Source organism: Coregonus lavaretus (genome assembly GCF_964263955.1).
Source record: "Coregonus lavaretus genome assembly, chromosome: 22".
NCBI lineage: Eukaryota > Metazoa > Chordata > Actinopteri > Salmoniformes > Salmonidae > Coregonus > Coregonus lavaretus.
The window spans coordinates 3,668,247-3,683,043 of NC_140009.1; the positions used below are offsets into that span (position 1 = coordinate 3,668,247).

General features: G+C 45.5%; 1 protein-coding gene across 1 annotated transcript in view; it reads left to right on the forward strand.

Moving 5' to 3' along the window:
- LOC311149468 (CDK5 and ABL1 enzyme substrate 2-like) overlaps window positions 1-14,797 on the forward strand; it is a gene marked incomplete at its 5' end in the record, with an annotated part of 82,250 nt that overhangs the window by 418 nt on the left and 67,035 nt on the right. The window contains one exon of the mRNA XM_084186663.1: window positions 1,274-1,688. Within this exon, the coding sequence (XP_084042789.1) occupies window positions 1,274-1,688 (415 nt within the window). The remainder of the gene's footprint in view (window positions 1-1,273; window positions 1,689-14,797) is intronic.

The window sequence follows — 14,797 nt, forward strand, 5'->3', positions numbered from 1 at the left end:
GAGGCTCAAAGAGGGATGATATCTCTCTGCTGCACATGAATCTGAAGCAGCAAGCTGCATGACACACAAACACACCCCCAGGCCCATTCTGCCTGGCTTCCTAGCTGGGGTGCATAATTCCAGTCCAGATTATGTAGAATCCAGCACTGCTCTGCTGACATTCTCAATTGTGGCAAACCCTACAGGCGCACACACGCACACGCACACGCACACACACACATTTACACACAAAGTCTCCCTGGTGGCACAGCTGACCTTCCCAGAATCCCTAGCTTCTGCCCCATGGCCACAGCCGCTGCCAGTGTATGTGTGTGCTTATGTGTGTGCCTGTCTGTGTGACTGCACAGCCTATGATCACCAAGGGTTGCCCGTGCCCAGAACACCTCCCTGCCTGATCTGGTGTCCTGTAATTAGTCCAGAGACAGGGCAAGCTGGGCTTTGTGTACACTGGGGACACAGAGAGATCAAATAAGAGACAGTACTCATGTTGGTTGTTTGGATGTTTTTCTCACCATGTTTCTGATGATTGGTTACACAACGGGCAGCTTGAGTAGAAGTTAATATTACATTTTGCAATAAAGAATGTTTTAGTAAAGATATTTAAAAGCCAGTTTTTGTGTAAAATGGTGTATTAAGGATTTTAAATAATGTGCGTGTGTGCCTCTGAGGACAAAGTATCATTGCAGAAATTAATCAACAACGGATTTTGCGGATTATCTCTCCACTTTATCATTTCCCACGGTTTATCATCCTCGAATAATGTTGCCTAGTATCTGTCACAGATATCTCAATAGTCTATGTAGGCTTAATTATCCCTAGCCCTTCATGCATTTGTCCTTAATAACACAGATATTACGAAATTATTATAGGATTACTGAGAAAAGAGCTTGTATTGTCAAATGTAATAGCCTATATGCTACTGAGCTGCAGTTCATTATTCGCATCCATTAGAAAGCTATTAATTGTCTCTTTTCTCAAATTGTCTCAAACATTTTGACATCTTGCGCTCAGGGGGGGAAAACATTTGAAACGGGGGTTTCATTACAAAAGCAAGACAGACCAATCAGCTTTCACCGTGTTCAATACGTTTTAAGATATTAGTCGCTGCTGTCCAATGGACACCGTAGGGGGGCGTGAACCGGTTCTCTCTCCGGCGGGTGGGATGCCTTGACAGCTTGCAGTACGTCCAAACCGCGTAAAGAACACCTGAGGAAAAGTAGGGATTCTCGGAGGAGACAAGCAGCTCTTTTATTCCTTAGTAACATTTCTCTAGACGGACGGCCGGTTCAACCGTTAGACCATGGAAACCGAGACCCCCATCGCCGAGACGGCGAGTTCCTGGTGGCCGATATCGGAGCGACAGTGGCCGGGATGTCAACGGGATCTAGTAGTAGCTATGGGACCTTCGGGAACCTACCAACGTCTGTGAGCTGTGGGGCCGTTGGGAACGTTAGCCCCGTACCGAGACTCGGTGTGATCACTGTCCCGCCCGTCCTCGTACTGCCTTCGGACTCGTTCAATGATGGGACCACGGAGGTATTTCTGGAGAGGCGAGGAGGCTCGTTTTCCTCGCAGGGAAACCTCCTCTCTCCCTCGGGGCTCCTTACTACTCCACTCGGACCGCGGAAGTCGTCCACATTGCTGTCAGTTCAGAGTTGTAATTCGGTGACTTCGGAATCTGGACGGTGGTGAGTTTATTGCTGTGTAATTCGTGTCCTGGAGGCATAGTTTTCTGTGATAACTGTGTGTCTGGCATCGTTTGTGAGCGCACCTCACTCCAACTCCTTCCTGGCTGTATCCCTCATCTTGTCATTTCAACTGTGTCCACGTGTGAGTGAGTCTTGATACATGATCAGAGCTTTGATGCGAAGTCACTTTATCCACACAACAAACATCAGTTGGTTATATTGTCTCATTTTAACTCGCTGTGTTACGTTGTTATGAGGCTATCATGTAACAAGCAACCATCCAGGTCAGTTCAGCTGAAAGAAGCCCTGTATTTGGGCAATACATTTTACATTTTAGTCACACAATACAGTGCTGAGTTTAATTTCTTGCTTTAAAAGTGTAGTTACGCAACTGTAATTTCCTCTACAAAGGGTAACTGGTGGATTGGCTGCTTATTATTTTGATTGTGGTAGATTAGGAACAAGTTACGACTTGTACCATGTGAATAGCAATTGCAGTAGGCTAAATGATAATAACAAAGAGCAGCAGCCAGGTCATCTTCAGTTACTCAAAAGAAGCCCTGCATTAGGTTAATCACTACTTCATAAATCATATCAAATCAAGCTTTATTTCTATAGCACATTTCAGACATGGATGCAACACAAAGTGCTTCACTGATTTTTTTTTTTTTTTAAACAATGAAAATAAAAACATAAATATTTACGAGGATAAAAAAACAAAAGAATAACAATAAAAACTGAAAGACTATTAAAATAATTAGCCATGGTCAAATCAAATCAAAATTGTATTTGCCACATGTGCAGAATACAACAGGTGTAGACCGTACAGTGAAATGCTTACTTACAAGCCCTTAACCAACAATGCAGTTTTAAGAAAAAATGCAAATAGTCCGGGTAGCCATGATTAGCTGTTCAGGAGTCTTATGGCTTGGGGGTAGAAGCTGTTGAGAAGCCTTTTGGACCTAGACTTGGCGTTCCGGTACCGCTTGCTGTGCGGTAGCAGAGAGAACAGTCTATGACTAGGGAGTCTTTGACAATTTTTAGGGCCTTCCTCTGACACCGCCTGGTATAGAGGTCCTGGATGGCAGGAAGCTTGGCCCCAGTGATGTACTGGGCCGTACGCACTACCCTCTGTAGTGCCTTGCGGTCGGAGGCCGAGCAGTTGCCATAGCAGGCAGTGATGCAACCAGTCAGGATGCTCTCGATGGTGCAGCTGTATAACTTTTTGAGGATCTGAGGACCCATGCCAAATATTTTCAGTCTCCTGAGTGGGAATAGGCTTTGTCGTGCCCTCTTCACGACTGTCTTGGGGTGTTTGGACCATGATAGTTCGTTGGTGATGTGGACACCAAGGAACTTGACGCTCTCAACCTGCTCCACTACAGCCCCGTCGATGAGAATGGGGGGCGTGCTCAGTCCTCTTTTTTATCCCCCCTTTAGTCCACAATCATCTCCTTTGTCTTGGTCACGTTGAGGGAGAGGTTGTTGTCCTCGCACCACACAGTCAACAGCCATTTTCTCTACAAAACTCTACAGTATTGTTATAGCCTGCAGTCTATTATACTAAAGGTGATTGTGGTGGATTGTCTGTTCATTAAAACAAATAGGCACAAGTACTGTGAATAGCAATAGTTTAACAACCCCCCCCCCCCCACACACACACACACACTGATTAGACACACACACACACACACACACTTATTAGACTATGGGGTGGAAATGTTGACGTTATGTGGAGTCTACAGTTTATAGGGGCTTCTAGAATATGCCAACTTTGCCCTATCCATGCAGGGGTTTTGTCCGGTGACTTGTATCACTGCATCACCATTAGGGAGGTTAGGTTGTGTGCTTTTAAAGCAGAGTCAGTATAATATGAAGTACTGTTATATATATTGACACGGACTTGCTTCTGACTACTGTTAATCTGAATGAATGACACGGCTGACTGACTAGGCTGTGTGTTTGTTTACAAACCACGCTGTGCAGCTTGGCAACTATCAGTATACCATTTAGTGGGGCGCCACAGAATATGACAAATAGGCTTGGTCGTATACCCAATATACCGTATACCTGGGTAGTTTGAAAAAATATATATAATATATATATATATATAGCTACAGCATTTGGTTTGTTTAACTTACTACTAGCTAAGTGGCTAGACGTCAAGACCAAGCTTCTTAGTTACAGCAGAGACAATCAATCCCCTCCTGGATCAAGATCCCTGCTGCCTAAATTTGTTTCAATAAGAAAAATAAAAATAAAAAGGAAAAGTGCCCCTTGTGTGCGCTGCCGGTAATACCGTAAACCCCGGTATGGTACAGGAAAAGCTGCCGGTAATACCGTAAATCCCGGTATGGTACAGGAACGGTATGAAGCAGGGTGTCCGTCAGGAAAATGTGGCGCAGGACAACGTGACCGGGAACATTTTAATTTATCGGCCATTTAAGACATTTACCAGACCCATATGCATTGGTTGCATAACCCATTAGGGCGTCCAACCACGGTGCTCAGTGATAATATAATAATAATATGCCATTTAGCAGACGCTTTTATCCAAAGCGACTTACAGTCATGCGTGCATACATATTTTTTTTTTTGTGTATGGGGTGGTCCCGGGGATCGAACCCACTACCTTGGCGTTACAAGCGCCGTGCTCTACCAGCTGAGCTACAGAGGACAAAATCACGCTTCACTATCTAGCAGTCCGACGGACAAATCTGGGTTTGGCAGATGACAGGAGTCCTCTGTAGCTCAGCTGGTAGAGCACGGCGCTTGTTACGCCAAGGTAGTGGGTTCGATCCCCGGGACCACCCATACACAAAAAAAAAAATGTATGCAGCATGACTGTAAGTCGCTTTGGATAAAAGCGTCTGCTAAATGGCATATTATATTATATTATACCTGCCCTACAGCATAGTGTAAAAGCTTGGTGGAGGAGGAATTATGGTCTGGGGCTGTTTTTCATGGTTCGGGTTAGGCCCCTTAGTTCCAGTGAAGGGAAATCTTAACTCTACAGCATACAATGACATTCTAGACGATTCTGTGCTTCCAACTTTGTGGCAACAGTTTGGGGAAGGCCCTTTCCTGTTTCAGCATGACAATGCCCCCGTGCACAAAGCGAGGTCCATGCAGAAATTATTTGTCGAGATCAGTGTGGAAGAACTTGACTGGCCTGCACAGGGCTCTGACCTCAACCCCATCGAACACATTTGGGATGAATTGGAAAGCCGACTGCGAGCCAGGCCTAATCGCCCGACATCAGTGCCCGACCTCACTAATGCTCTTGTGGCTGAATGGAAGCAAGTCCCCTCAGCAATGTTCCAACATCTAGTGGAAAGCCTTCCCAGAAGAGTGGAGGCTGTTATAGCAGCAAAGGGGGAGGACCAACTCCATATTAATGCCCATGATTTTGGAATGAGATGTTCGACGACATTACAATACATTCATAAAAGATTTCACAACATATTAAGTGTGTGCCCTCAGACCTCTACTGTACTAACACATATCTGTGTGTATAGTACGTATGTTATCGTGTGTTTGTATGCATGTGTCTGTGTCTATGTTTGTGTTGCTTCACAGTCCCCGCTGTTCCATGAGGTGTATTTTTATCTGTTTATTAATTCAAATTTTACTGCTGGCATGAGTTACTTGATGTGGAATGGAGTTTCATGTAGTCATGGCTCTATGTAGTACTGTGCGCCTCCCATAGTCTGTTCTGGACTTGGGGACTGTGAAGAGACCTCTGGTGGCATGTCTTGTGGGGTATGCATGGGTGTCCGAGCTGTGTGCCAGTAGTTCAAACAGACAGCTCGGTGCATTCAACATGTCAATACCTCTCACAAATACAAGTAGTGATGAAGTCAATCTCTCCTCCACTTTGAGCCAGGAGAGATTGACATGCAAATTAATGTTAGCGCTCTGTGTACATCCAAGGGTCAGCCGTGCTGCCCTGTTCTGAGCCAATTGCAATTTTCCTAAGTCCCTCTGTGGCACCTGACCACACAACTGAACAGTAGTCTAGGTGTGACAAAACCAGGGCCTGTAGGACCTGCCTTGTTGATAGTGCTGTTAAGAATTTATTTTATTATAGACAGACTTCTCCCCATCTTAGCTACTGTTGTATCAATATGTTTTGACCATGACAGTTTACAATCCAGGGTTACTCCAAGCAATTTAGTCTCCTCAACTTGCTCAATTTCCACATTATTCATTACAAGATTTAGTTGAGGTTTAGGGTTTAGTAAATGATTTGTCCCAAATACAATGCTTTTAGTTTTGGAAATATTTGGGACTAACTTATTCCTTGCCACCTATTCCGGAACTAACTGCAACTCTTTGTTAAGTGTTGCAGTCATTTCAGTCGCTGTAGTAGCTGACGTGTATAGTGTTGAGTCATCCGCATACATAGACACACTGGCTTTACTCAAATTCCTGATTCTACCTGGATTATGTTGGAGAGGCTTCCATTAAAGAACACCCTCTGTGTTCTGTTAGACAGGTAACTCTTTATCCACATTATAGCAGGGGGTGTAAAGCCATAACACATGTGTTTTTCCAGCAACAGACTGTGATCGATAATGTCAAAAGCCGCACTGAAGTCTAACAAAACAGCCCCCACAATCTTTTTATCATCAATTTCTCTCAGCCAATCATCAGTAATTTGTGTAAGTGCTGTGCTTGTTGAATGTCCTTCCCTAAAAGCGTGCTGAAAGTCTGTTGTCAATTTGTTTACTGTAAAATAGCATTTTATCTGGTGAAACACCATTAGCTGTTTGAAATATCCCAGTACAGTTACTTAGTGATTTTGTAGTCATTACTCAAACTGATAGTCACTGTAGGCAGCCCAGATTTGAGTTCTATCAGCAAATAATAATAATAAAAAATAACGCCCCAGTATAATTTCCCAGTGTGGCTTGCCTTTTCGAGTGAATTGTAGAGTTACCACCCATGACTGTGTTAGTTACCACCCATGACTGTGTTAGTTACCACCCATGACTGTGTTATTTACCACCCATGACTGTGTTAGTTACCACCCATGACTGTGTTAGTAACCACCCATGACTGTGTTAGTTACCACCCATGACTGTGTTAGTTACCACCCATGACTGTGTTAGTTACCACCCATGACTGTGTTAGTTACCACCCATGACTGTGTTAGTTACCACCCATGACTGTGTTAGTTACCACCCATGACTGTGTTAGTTACCACCCATGACTGTGTTAGTTACCACCCATGACTGTGTTAGTTACCACCCATGACTGTGTTAGAATTACCACCCATGACTGTGTTGGAGTTACCACCATGACTGTGTTAGCTACCACCCATGACTGTGTTAGTTACCACCCATGACTGTATTTTTTAGTGACAGAGACGTTAATTTTTAGTCCTGTGGCCTTCACCAATCAAGTTCCTAGGCTAATATTATAATTAGAATTCAACTCTTTATGACACATGACATATCTCATAAGGCTTTATTTTGAGGCCTAGCTTCACCCTGATACAGTGGCCTGAAACTCATGGTTTACAGGCCACATCAGGCCTGCAAAAGTCCGGTAACTTTCCCAAAAAACACCAGATAAAAAAACAAAAACCTGGTTTGAATGATTTCCAGGAATCTTCCAACTGGGATTTCTGGAAAACCTGGGAAGTTTACCAGAATTTTGGAACCCTACCTGCAAGTCGCATTAGGCTGGTTTGCAAAGTGATGTGTAATTCCTATTGTAATCCAGCCAGAGTTAGGACATCCAACAGTTGGATTTTTTTTGTCACACCGCAACTTGCGTTCATAATGATTGCCAGGGTTAGGAACAGTCTGAGGAGACTACCTAAGCCATTTAAACTGGAACAATCATTTCAGTAACGGGTGCAAAAAAATCTAACTAAATGATTTGGATTCGTTGTGAAAAATGTATGTTATTTATCTTTGTGTAGCATAAGATTAATCAATCAATCAATCACTCAATGTATAATTCAAAAACACAGATATTAAAAACAATTCCAACAACGGTACCTGCAGTAGAGCATGCTGGGTAAAAAGGTAATTTATTATCATACTTTTTTTTGTTTGTTTGTTTGTTTATGTTGATGTGACTTTTCATTTAGTTTTGAGTCAGTACCACAAATGCCCACCTACATCTGCACACCACTACTACCACTAGTTTCCAGCATGCCGGCATGCACATGGGAGGTATAAAAGGTGTTTGTGGTAAAAATGGGCCTGTTTGTAAGGGGGTCATATAAACAGATTTTTTTTCACAAAAGTAGTAGACTGGGCCTTTTTAATAGTCCTGTATTAACGGACCGATACAGCCGTCTGCAACGCCAGCCAAAATAATTGTCCAGGCACCCGTCGACAAAAAAAAAACGCAGCACCCCCCCCACCCCAAAATACTTCCTGCGGCTATGCCTTAAATCCTATGTGAAAGCAGTATAACCCACGTTGACAAGCCTCTGTCCTCTGCTCGGCTCTACCCCCCTCTCTTACCCAGGCTGTTGTCTGTCTCCAGACACAAATTAATGAACTCCTGTATAAACAACACACACACACACACACACACACACACACACACACACACACACACACAGCCCCAGCCTTTCGCCTGCTAAACACAATATGTAATCTGTCTATCTGCTAACAGATAGCCGTTCCGGGACACATAACGTACATGGTTCCTTTTTCTCCTAATACAGGCCTGCCCGTCCAATAGAGTCTTGTCTGTAAGAACCATAGGCCAACTGGCATTTGGAACAAAAACAAAAACAATCTAGACTATGTAACAGAGTTTATCTGAAATGAGATGACATGTCACTGTGTTCTCATGACCCTAGCCAGATGTTCATGTAGCGAACATCCCAAGTGGTACCCTATTCCCTATGTAGTGCACTACTTTAGACCAGAGAATGGTACCCTATTCCCTATGTAGTGCACTACTTTTGACCAGGGCCCATAGGGAATAGGCTTCCATTTGGGATGCAGACGTGGTCTCTGCCTGGAATTCTCAGTCTGCAATGTTCCCACTAAATGGGATAATGTCTCTTAATTGATGCCAGTCAACATTCAACCCCCCCCCCCAAAAAAATAGGAACATATTAGGCTAGGGATCGTTCATCTGTGATTATAGTCATCGCGCAATGCTAATACAAAACAAATTGTAATTTACGTTTCAAATGAGATTGGGTTGGCGGTTGGGTTTCAATTTGTCATAGTCAGAAGGCTGTGCCGTGTCCCAATCCACAAGAATACTGCCGTAGGAGCCAGGTAGGTAAACAGCAGGTAATATTAGTAGTGATGGTTAATCCTAATCACTATTATGCGATGCTAATACAATAGGATTGTCATTTCCGTTGGGAATGGGGTTGGGTTCAATTTGTCCCAGTCAGCCAGTCATCCAGCCAGTTATCCAGCCAGTCAGCCAGTCATCCAGTCATCCAGCCAGCCAGTCATCCAGCCAGTCATCCAGCCAGTCATCCAGCCAGTCATCCAGCCAGCCAGTCAGCCAGCCAGTCAGCCAGTCATCCAGCCAGTCAGTCAGCCAGTCATCCAGCCAGTCATCCAGTCATCCAGCCAGTCATCCAGTCATCCAGCCAGTCATCCAGCCAGTCAGCCAGTCAGCCAGTCAGCCAGCCAGTCATCCAGCCAGTCATCCAGCCAGTCAGCCAGTCATCCAGCCAGTCATCCAGCCAGTCATCCAGTCAGCCAGCCAGTCAGCCAGCCAGCCAGCCAGTCATCCAGCCAGTCATCCAGTCATCCAGCCAGTCAGCCAGTCATCCAGCCAGTCATCCAGCCAGTCATCCAGTCAGTCATCCAGTCAGCCAGCCAGTCAGCCAGCCAGTCATCCAGCCAGTCAGCCAGTCAGCCAGTCAGCCAGCCAGTCATCCAGCCAGTCATCCAGCCAGTCAGCCAGTCATCCAGCCAGTCATCCAGCCAGTCATCCAGTCAGCCAGCCAGTCAGCCAGCCAGCCAGCCAGTCATCCAGTCATCCAGCCAGTCAGCCAGTCATCCAGCCAGTCATCCAGCCAGTCATCCAGTCAGTCATCCAGTCAGCCAGCCAGTCAGCCAGCCAGTCATCCAGCCAGTCATCCAGTCAGTCATCCAGTCAGCCAGCCAGTCAGCCAGCCAGTCAGCCAGTCATCCAGCCAGTCAGCCAGCCAGCCAGCCAGCCAGTCATCCAGCCAGTCAGCCAGCCAGCCAGCCAGTCAGCCAGTCAGTCAGCCAGTCATCCAGCCAGTCAGCCAGCCAGCCAGTCAACTGTTGATAATACTGTAGTAGAATGTACATAATTTCTATCATTATCAGAGTTGGAAACACAATACCATAGATACAAGCCTGTAGCCCACACACGCGCACACACACACACACGCACACACACGCACACACACGCACACGCACAGTACAGCACAGTACAGTATCTTCCTTCCTCAGCTGTAAGCTATCCTCTGTATGTCTGTGTATTGGCAGTCAGCCTTTATTAGCAGTAGATCTCCCATCAGCATCAGAGGATGTTACTAAGCCTCGCTTCCACACTGACACCAGTCACCGATTCCCACTATTCTACCATGGCGTGTTTATAAACCACACACAACCCATTTCCATCATGTTGTAAAACCTTTGGTAGACAGGGAACTAGAGGTCATTTAAAAGCATTAAAATGTGACCACAGTAAGGGTGTGTAGGCCGTGAGTCATGACCGAAGAGAAAAGTCAAGACGGCTCCGCCTTTCACCCGTGTGTATTTTTACTGTACTGGGAGGAGCTGGATGACTGTCCCTGAACACCCGGATGACTGTCCCTGAACACCCGGGTGACTGTCCCTGAACACCCGGATGACTGTCCCTGAACACCCGGATGACTGTCCCTGAACACCCGGGTGACTGTCCCTGTCCCTGGATGACTGTCCCTGAACACCCGGGTGACTGTCCCTGAACACCCGGATGACTGTCCCTGAACACCCGGGTGACTGTCCCTGAACACCCCAACCTGGATAGCAGTGTTAGTGAACCTGACCAGGTTCTGTTATGCCCTAGCTAGGCTGTGTCATACTGCGCCTGGTGTCAGAGGCCACCAATCAGCAACCAGTAAAGTTTTATAGCAACAGTCCTAGGGGGAGGGCACCCATCAAGGGCACAGTACTGATTAAGCTAGCAGCTAGCGGCTACTGTAACAGCTGGTCTAGTGCTACACAGCAGTGGTAAAGGGCACCACATCAACAACTAGGGGCAGTGAAGCTAGCACTCATAAAGGTAGCCTAGCCTAGCGCTACATTTTACATTTTAGTAGACGCTCTTATCCAGAGTGACTTACAGTTAGTGCATACATTACTTTTTTTATTATATATATACATTTTTTTCATACCCCCCCGTGGGAATCGAACCCACAACCCTGGCGTTGCAAACGCCATGCTCTACCAACTGAGCTACATCCCCTGCCGGCCATTCCCTCCCCTACCCTGGACGACGCTGGGCCAATTGTGTGCCGCCCCATGGGTCTCCCGGTCACGGCCGGCTACGACAGAGCCTGGATTCGAACCAGGATCTCTAGTGGCACAGCTAGCACTGCGCCACTGGGGAGTACAAGCTACAGGCTAGCTAAGGATTTAAAGGTATTTAAAGTTAAAGCTCTGGACGGTGATGTCACAGCCCTGATTGACGGCTGCCTGCCCCTGAAAACCTTGAACCAAGATCAGCACAATGATCCCCAGTCAGCTCAGTACCACTGATTTAAAAACAACAGAGAGAGGGAGGGGGGGTGGGGGATGGGAGAGGGGGGAGGGAGAGGGGGGATGGGGGGATGGGGGAGGGAGAGGGGGGATGGGGGAGGGAAAGAGAGTGAAGGGGAGAGGAGGTTGATAGGTAAAGAGAGAAGGGGTAGAGTGAGTCTACAGAGAGAGATAGAGAATAAAGAGGAAGAATGTCTTAGGGTTACAGCTATAAATAATCGCCTTTTGAAATTTCTCTTGAAATCTTCTCTAATCTAGTTTGAGCACAGCGGATAATAGGAGGAGAGGAGAGGATAGAGAAGGAAGAGAGAGATGACTTACAGCGCCTTCAGAAAGTATTCACACCTCTTGACCTCTTTCCACATTTTGTTGTGTTACAAGGTGGGATTAAAATGAATGTAATTGTCATTTTTTTGTCAACGATCTACACAAAATACTCTGTAATGTCAAAGTGGAAGAAAAATTACAACAAAAAATATCAAAATAAATAAAACAGTAATATATCTTGATTACATAAGTGTTCAACCCTGAGTCAATACATGTTAGAATCACCTTTGGCAGCGATTACAGTTGTGAGTCTTTCTGAGTATAAGTCTCTAAGAGCTTTGCACACCTGGATTGTTCAATATTTGCACATTATTCTTTTTTAAATTCTTCAAGCTCTGTCAAGTTGGTTGTTGATCATTGCTAGCCATTTTCAAGCTGATTTAATGTTGTCTTGGTAAGCAACTCCAGTGTATATTTTGGCCTTGTGTTTTAGGTTATTGTCCTGCTGAAAGGTGAATTTGTCTCCCAGTGTCTGTTGGAAAGGAGACAACCAGTTTTTCCACTAGGATTTTGCCAGTGCTTAGCTCTATTCTGTTTCTTTTTATCCTAAAAAACTCCCTAGTCCTTGCCGATGACAAGCATACCCATAACATGATGCAGCCAACACCATGCTTGAAAATATGAAGAGTGGTACTCAGTGATGTGTTGTGTTGGATTTACCCCCAAACATAACACTTTGTATTCAGGACATAAAGTTAATTTCTTTGCCACATTTTTTGCAGTTTTACTTTAGCCTTATTGAAAACAGGATGCAAGTTTTGGAATATTTGTATTCTATACAGGCTTCCTTCTTTTCACTCTCTCATTTAGGTTAGTATTGTGGAGTAACTACAATGTTGTTGATCCATCCTCAGTTTTCACCTATCACAGCCATTAAACTGTGTAACTGTTTTAAAGTCACCATTGGCCTCATGGTGAAATCCCTGAGCAGTTTCCTTCCTCTCCGGCAACTGAGTTAGGAAGGACGCCTACATCTTAAATAAAGAGATAAGGACATGATAGAGGACTAATTCAATTTTCTTTAGAGATGAGAGTTGATATTTGCATTGAAAAAAGGGCCTTCTGTAACTTTACATTGGAAAGTAGGGGAATGTCTTCTTCAATCTGACTCCAAAACCCTACATTTACAAAGCAATATTCTATCCGGCTGTTTCTCCAACTCTATTCCTTTTTTGTCGCAAAAAAAACATACCAGAAAATCACACATGAAAACACAACAGTCTGCCCAAAAAAGGCCAGTTCAGTTCTGTTGGTATTGGTATTTTATTAGGATCCCCATTAGCTGTTCCGAAAGCAGCAGCTGCTCTTCCTGGGGTCCACACAGAACATGAAACATGACATAATACAGAACATTCATAGACAAGAACAGCTCAAGGACAGAACTAAATACAAGGACAGAACTAAAAAATGGCACACGTAGCCTACATATCAATACAAACACACAATATCTAGGTCAAATAGGGGAGAGGTGTTGTGCCGTTAGGTGTTGCTTTATCTGGGGTTTTTTTAAAACCAGGTTTGCTGTTCATTTGAGCAATATGAGATGGACGAGAGTTCCATGCAATAATGGCTCTAGATAATACTGTACGCCTTCTTGAATTTGTTCTGGATTTGGGGACTGTGAAATACAATGCTCTAAGTTTTAGAGATGTTCAGGACCAGTTTATTACTGGCCACCCATTCCAAAACGGACTGCAACTCCTTGTTAAGGGTTTCAGAGAGGGCGGCAGGTAGCTTAGTGGTTAAGAGCGGTGTGCCAATAACCGAAAGGTCGCTGGTTCTAATCCCCAAGCCGAATAGGTGAAAAATCTGTTGATGTGCCCTTGAGCAAGGCACTTAACCCTAATTGCTCCTGTAAGTCGCTCTGGATAAGAGTGTCTGCTAAATGACCAAAAAAAAAGCTTTCCAGCTAAGTTGTCAATGCCAGGATGTTTGTTATTTTTGATCGATAACAATAAGTAACTAACGTTACAAAATTCTAACTGTAATAGGAGGGCTGCTGCCTCAAGCTACTCAGCTGTAATAGGAGGGCTGCTGCCTCAAGCTACCCAGCTGTAATAGGAGGGCTGCTGCCTCAAGCTACCCAGCTGTAATAGGAGGGCTGCTGCCTCAAGCTACCCAGCTGTAATAGGAGGGCTGCTGCCTCAAGCTACCCAGCTGTAATAGGAGGGCTGCTGCCTCAAGCTACCCAGCTGTAACAGGAGGGCTGCCTCAAGCTACTCAGCTGTAATAGGAGGGCTGCTGCCTCAAGCTTCCCAGCTGTAATAAGAGAGCTGCTGCCTCAAGCTGCTGCTGCCTCAAGCTACCCAGCTGTAATAGGAGGGCTGCTGCCTCAAGCTGCCCAGCTGTAATAGGAGGGCTGCTGCCTCAAGCTGCTGCTGCCTCAAGCTACCCAGCTGTAATAGGAGGGCTGCTGCCTCAAGCTACCCAGCTGTAATAGGAGGGCTGCTGCCTCAAGCTGCTGATGCCTCAAGCTACCCAGCTGTAATGGGAGGGCTGCAGCCTCAAGCTACCAAGCTGTAATAGGAGGGCTGCTGCCTCAAGCTACCCAGCTGTAATAGGAAGGCTGCTGCCTCAAGCTACCCAGCTGTAATAGGAGGGCTGCTGCCTCAAGCTACCCAGCTGTAATAGGAGGGCTGCTGCCTCAAGCTACCCAGCTGTAATAGGAGGGCTGCTGCCTCAAGCTACCCAGCTGTAATAGGAGGGCTGCAGCCTCAATAATATATAATATAATATGCCATTTAGCAGACGCTTTTATCCAAAGCGACTTACAGTCATGCGTGCATACATTTTTACGTATGGGTGGTCCCGGGGATCGAACCCACTACCCTGGCGTTACAAACGCCATGCTCTACCAATTGAGCTACAGAGCCTGCTGCCTCAAGCTACCCAGCTGTAATAGGAGGGCTGCTGCCTCAAGCTACCCAGCTGTAATAGGAGGGCTGCTGCCTCAAGCTGCCCAGCTGTAATAGGAGGGCTGCTGCCTCAAGCTGCTGCTGCCTCAAGCTACTCAGCTGTAATAGGAGGGTTGCTGCCTCAAGCTGCCCAGCTGTAATAGCACCCAAA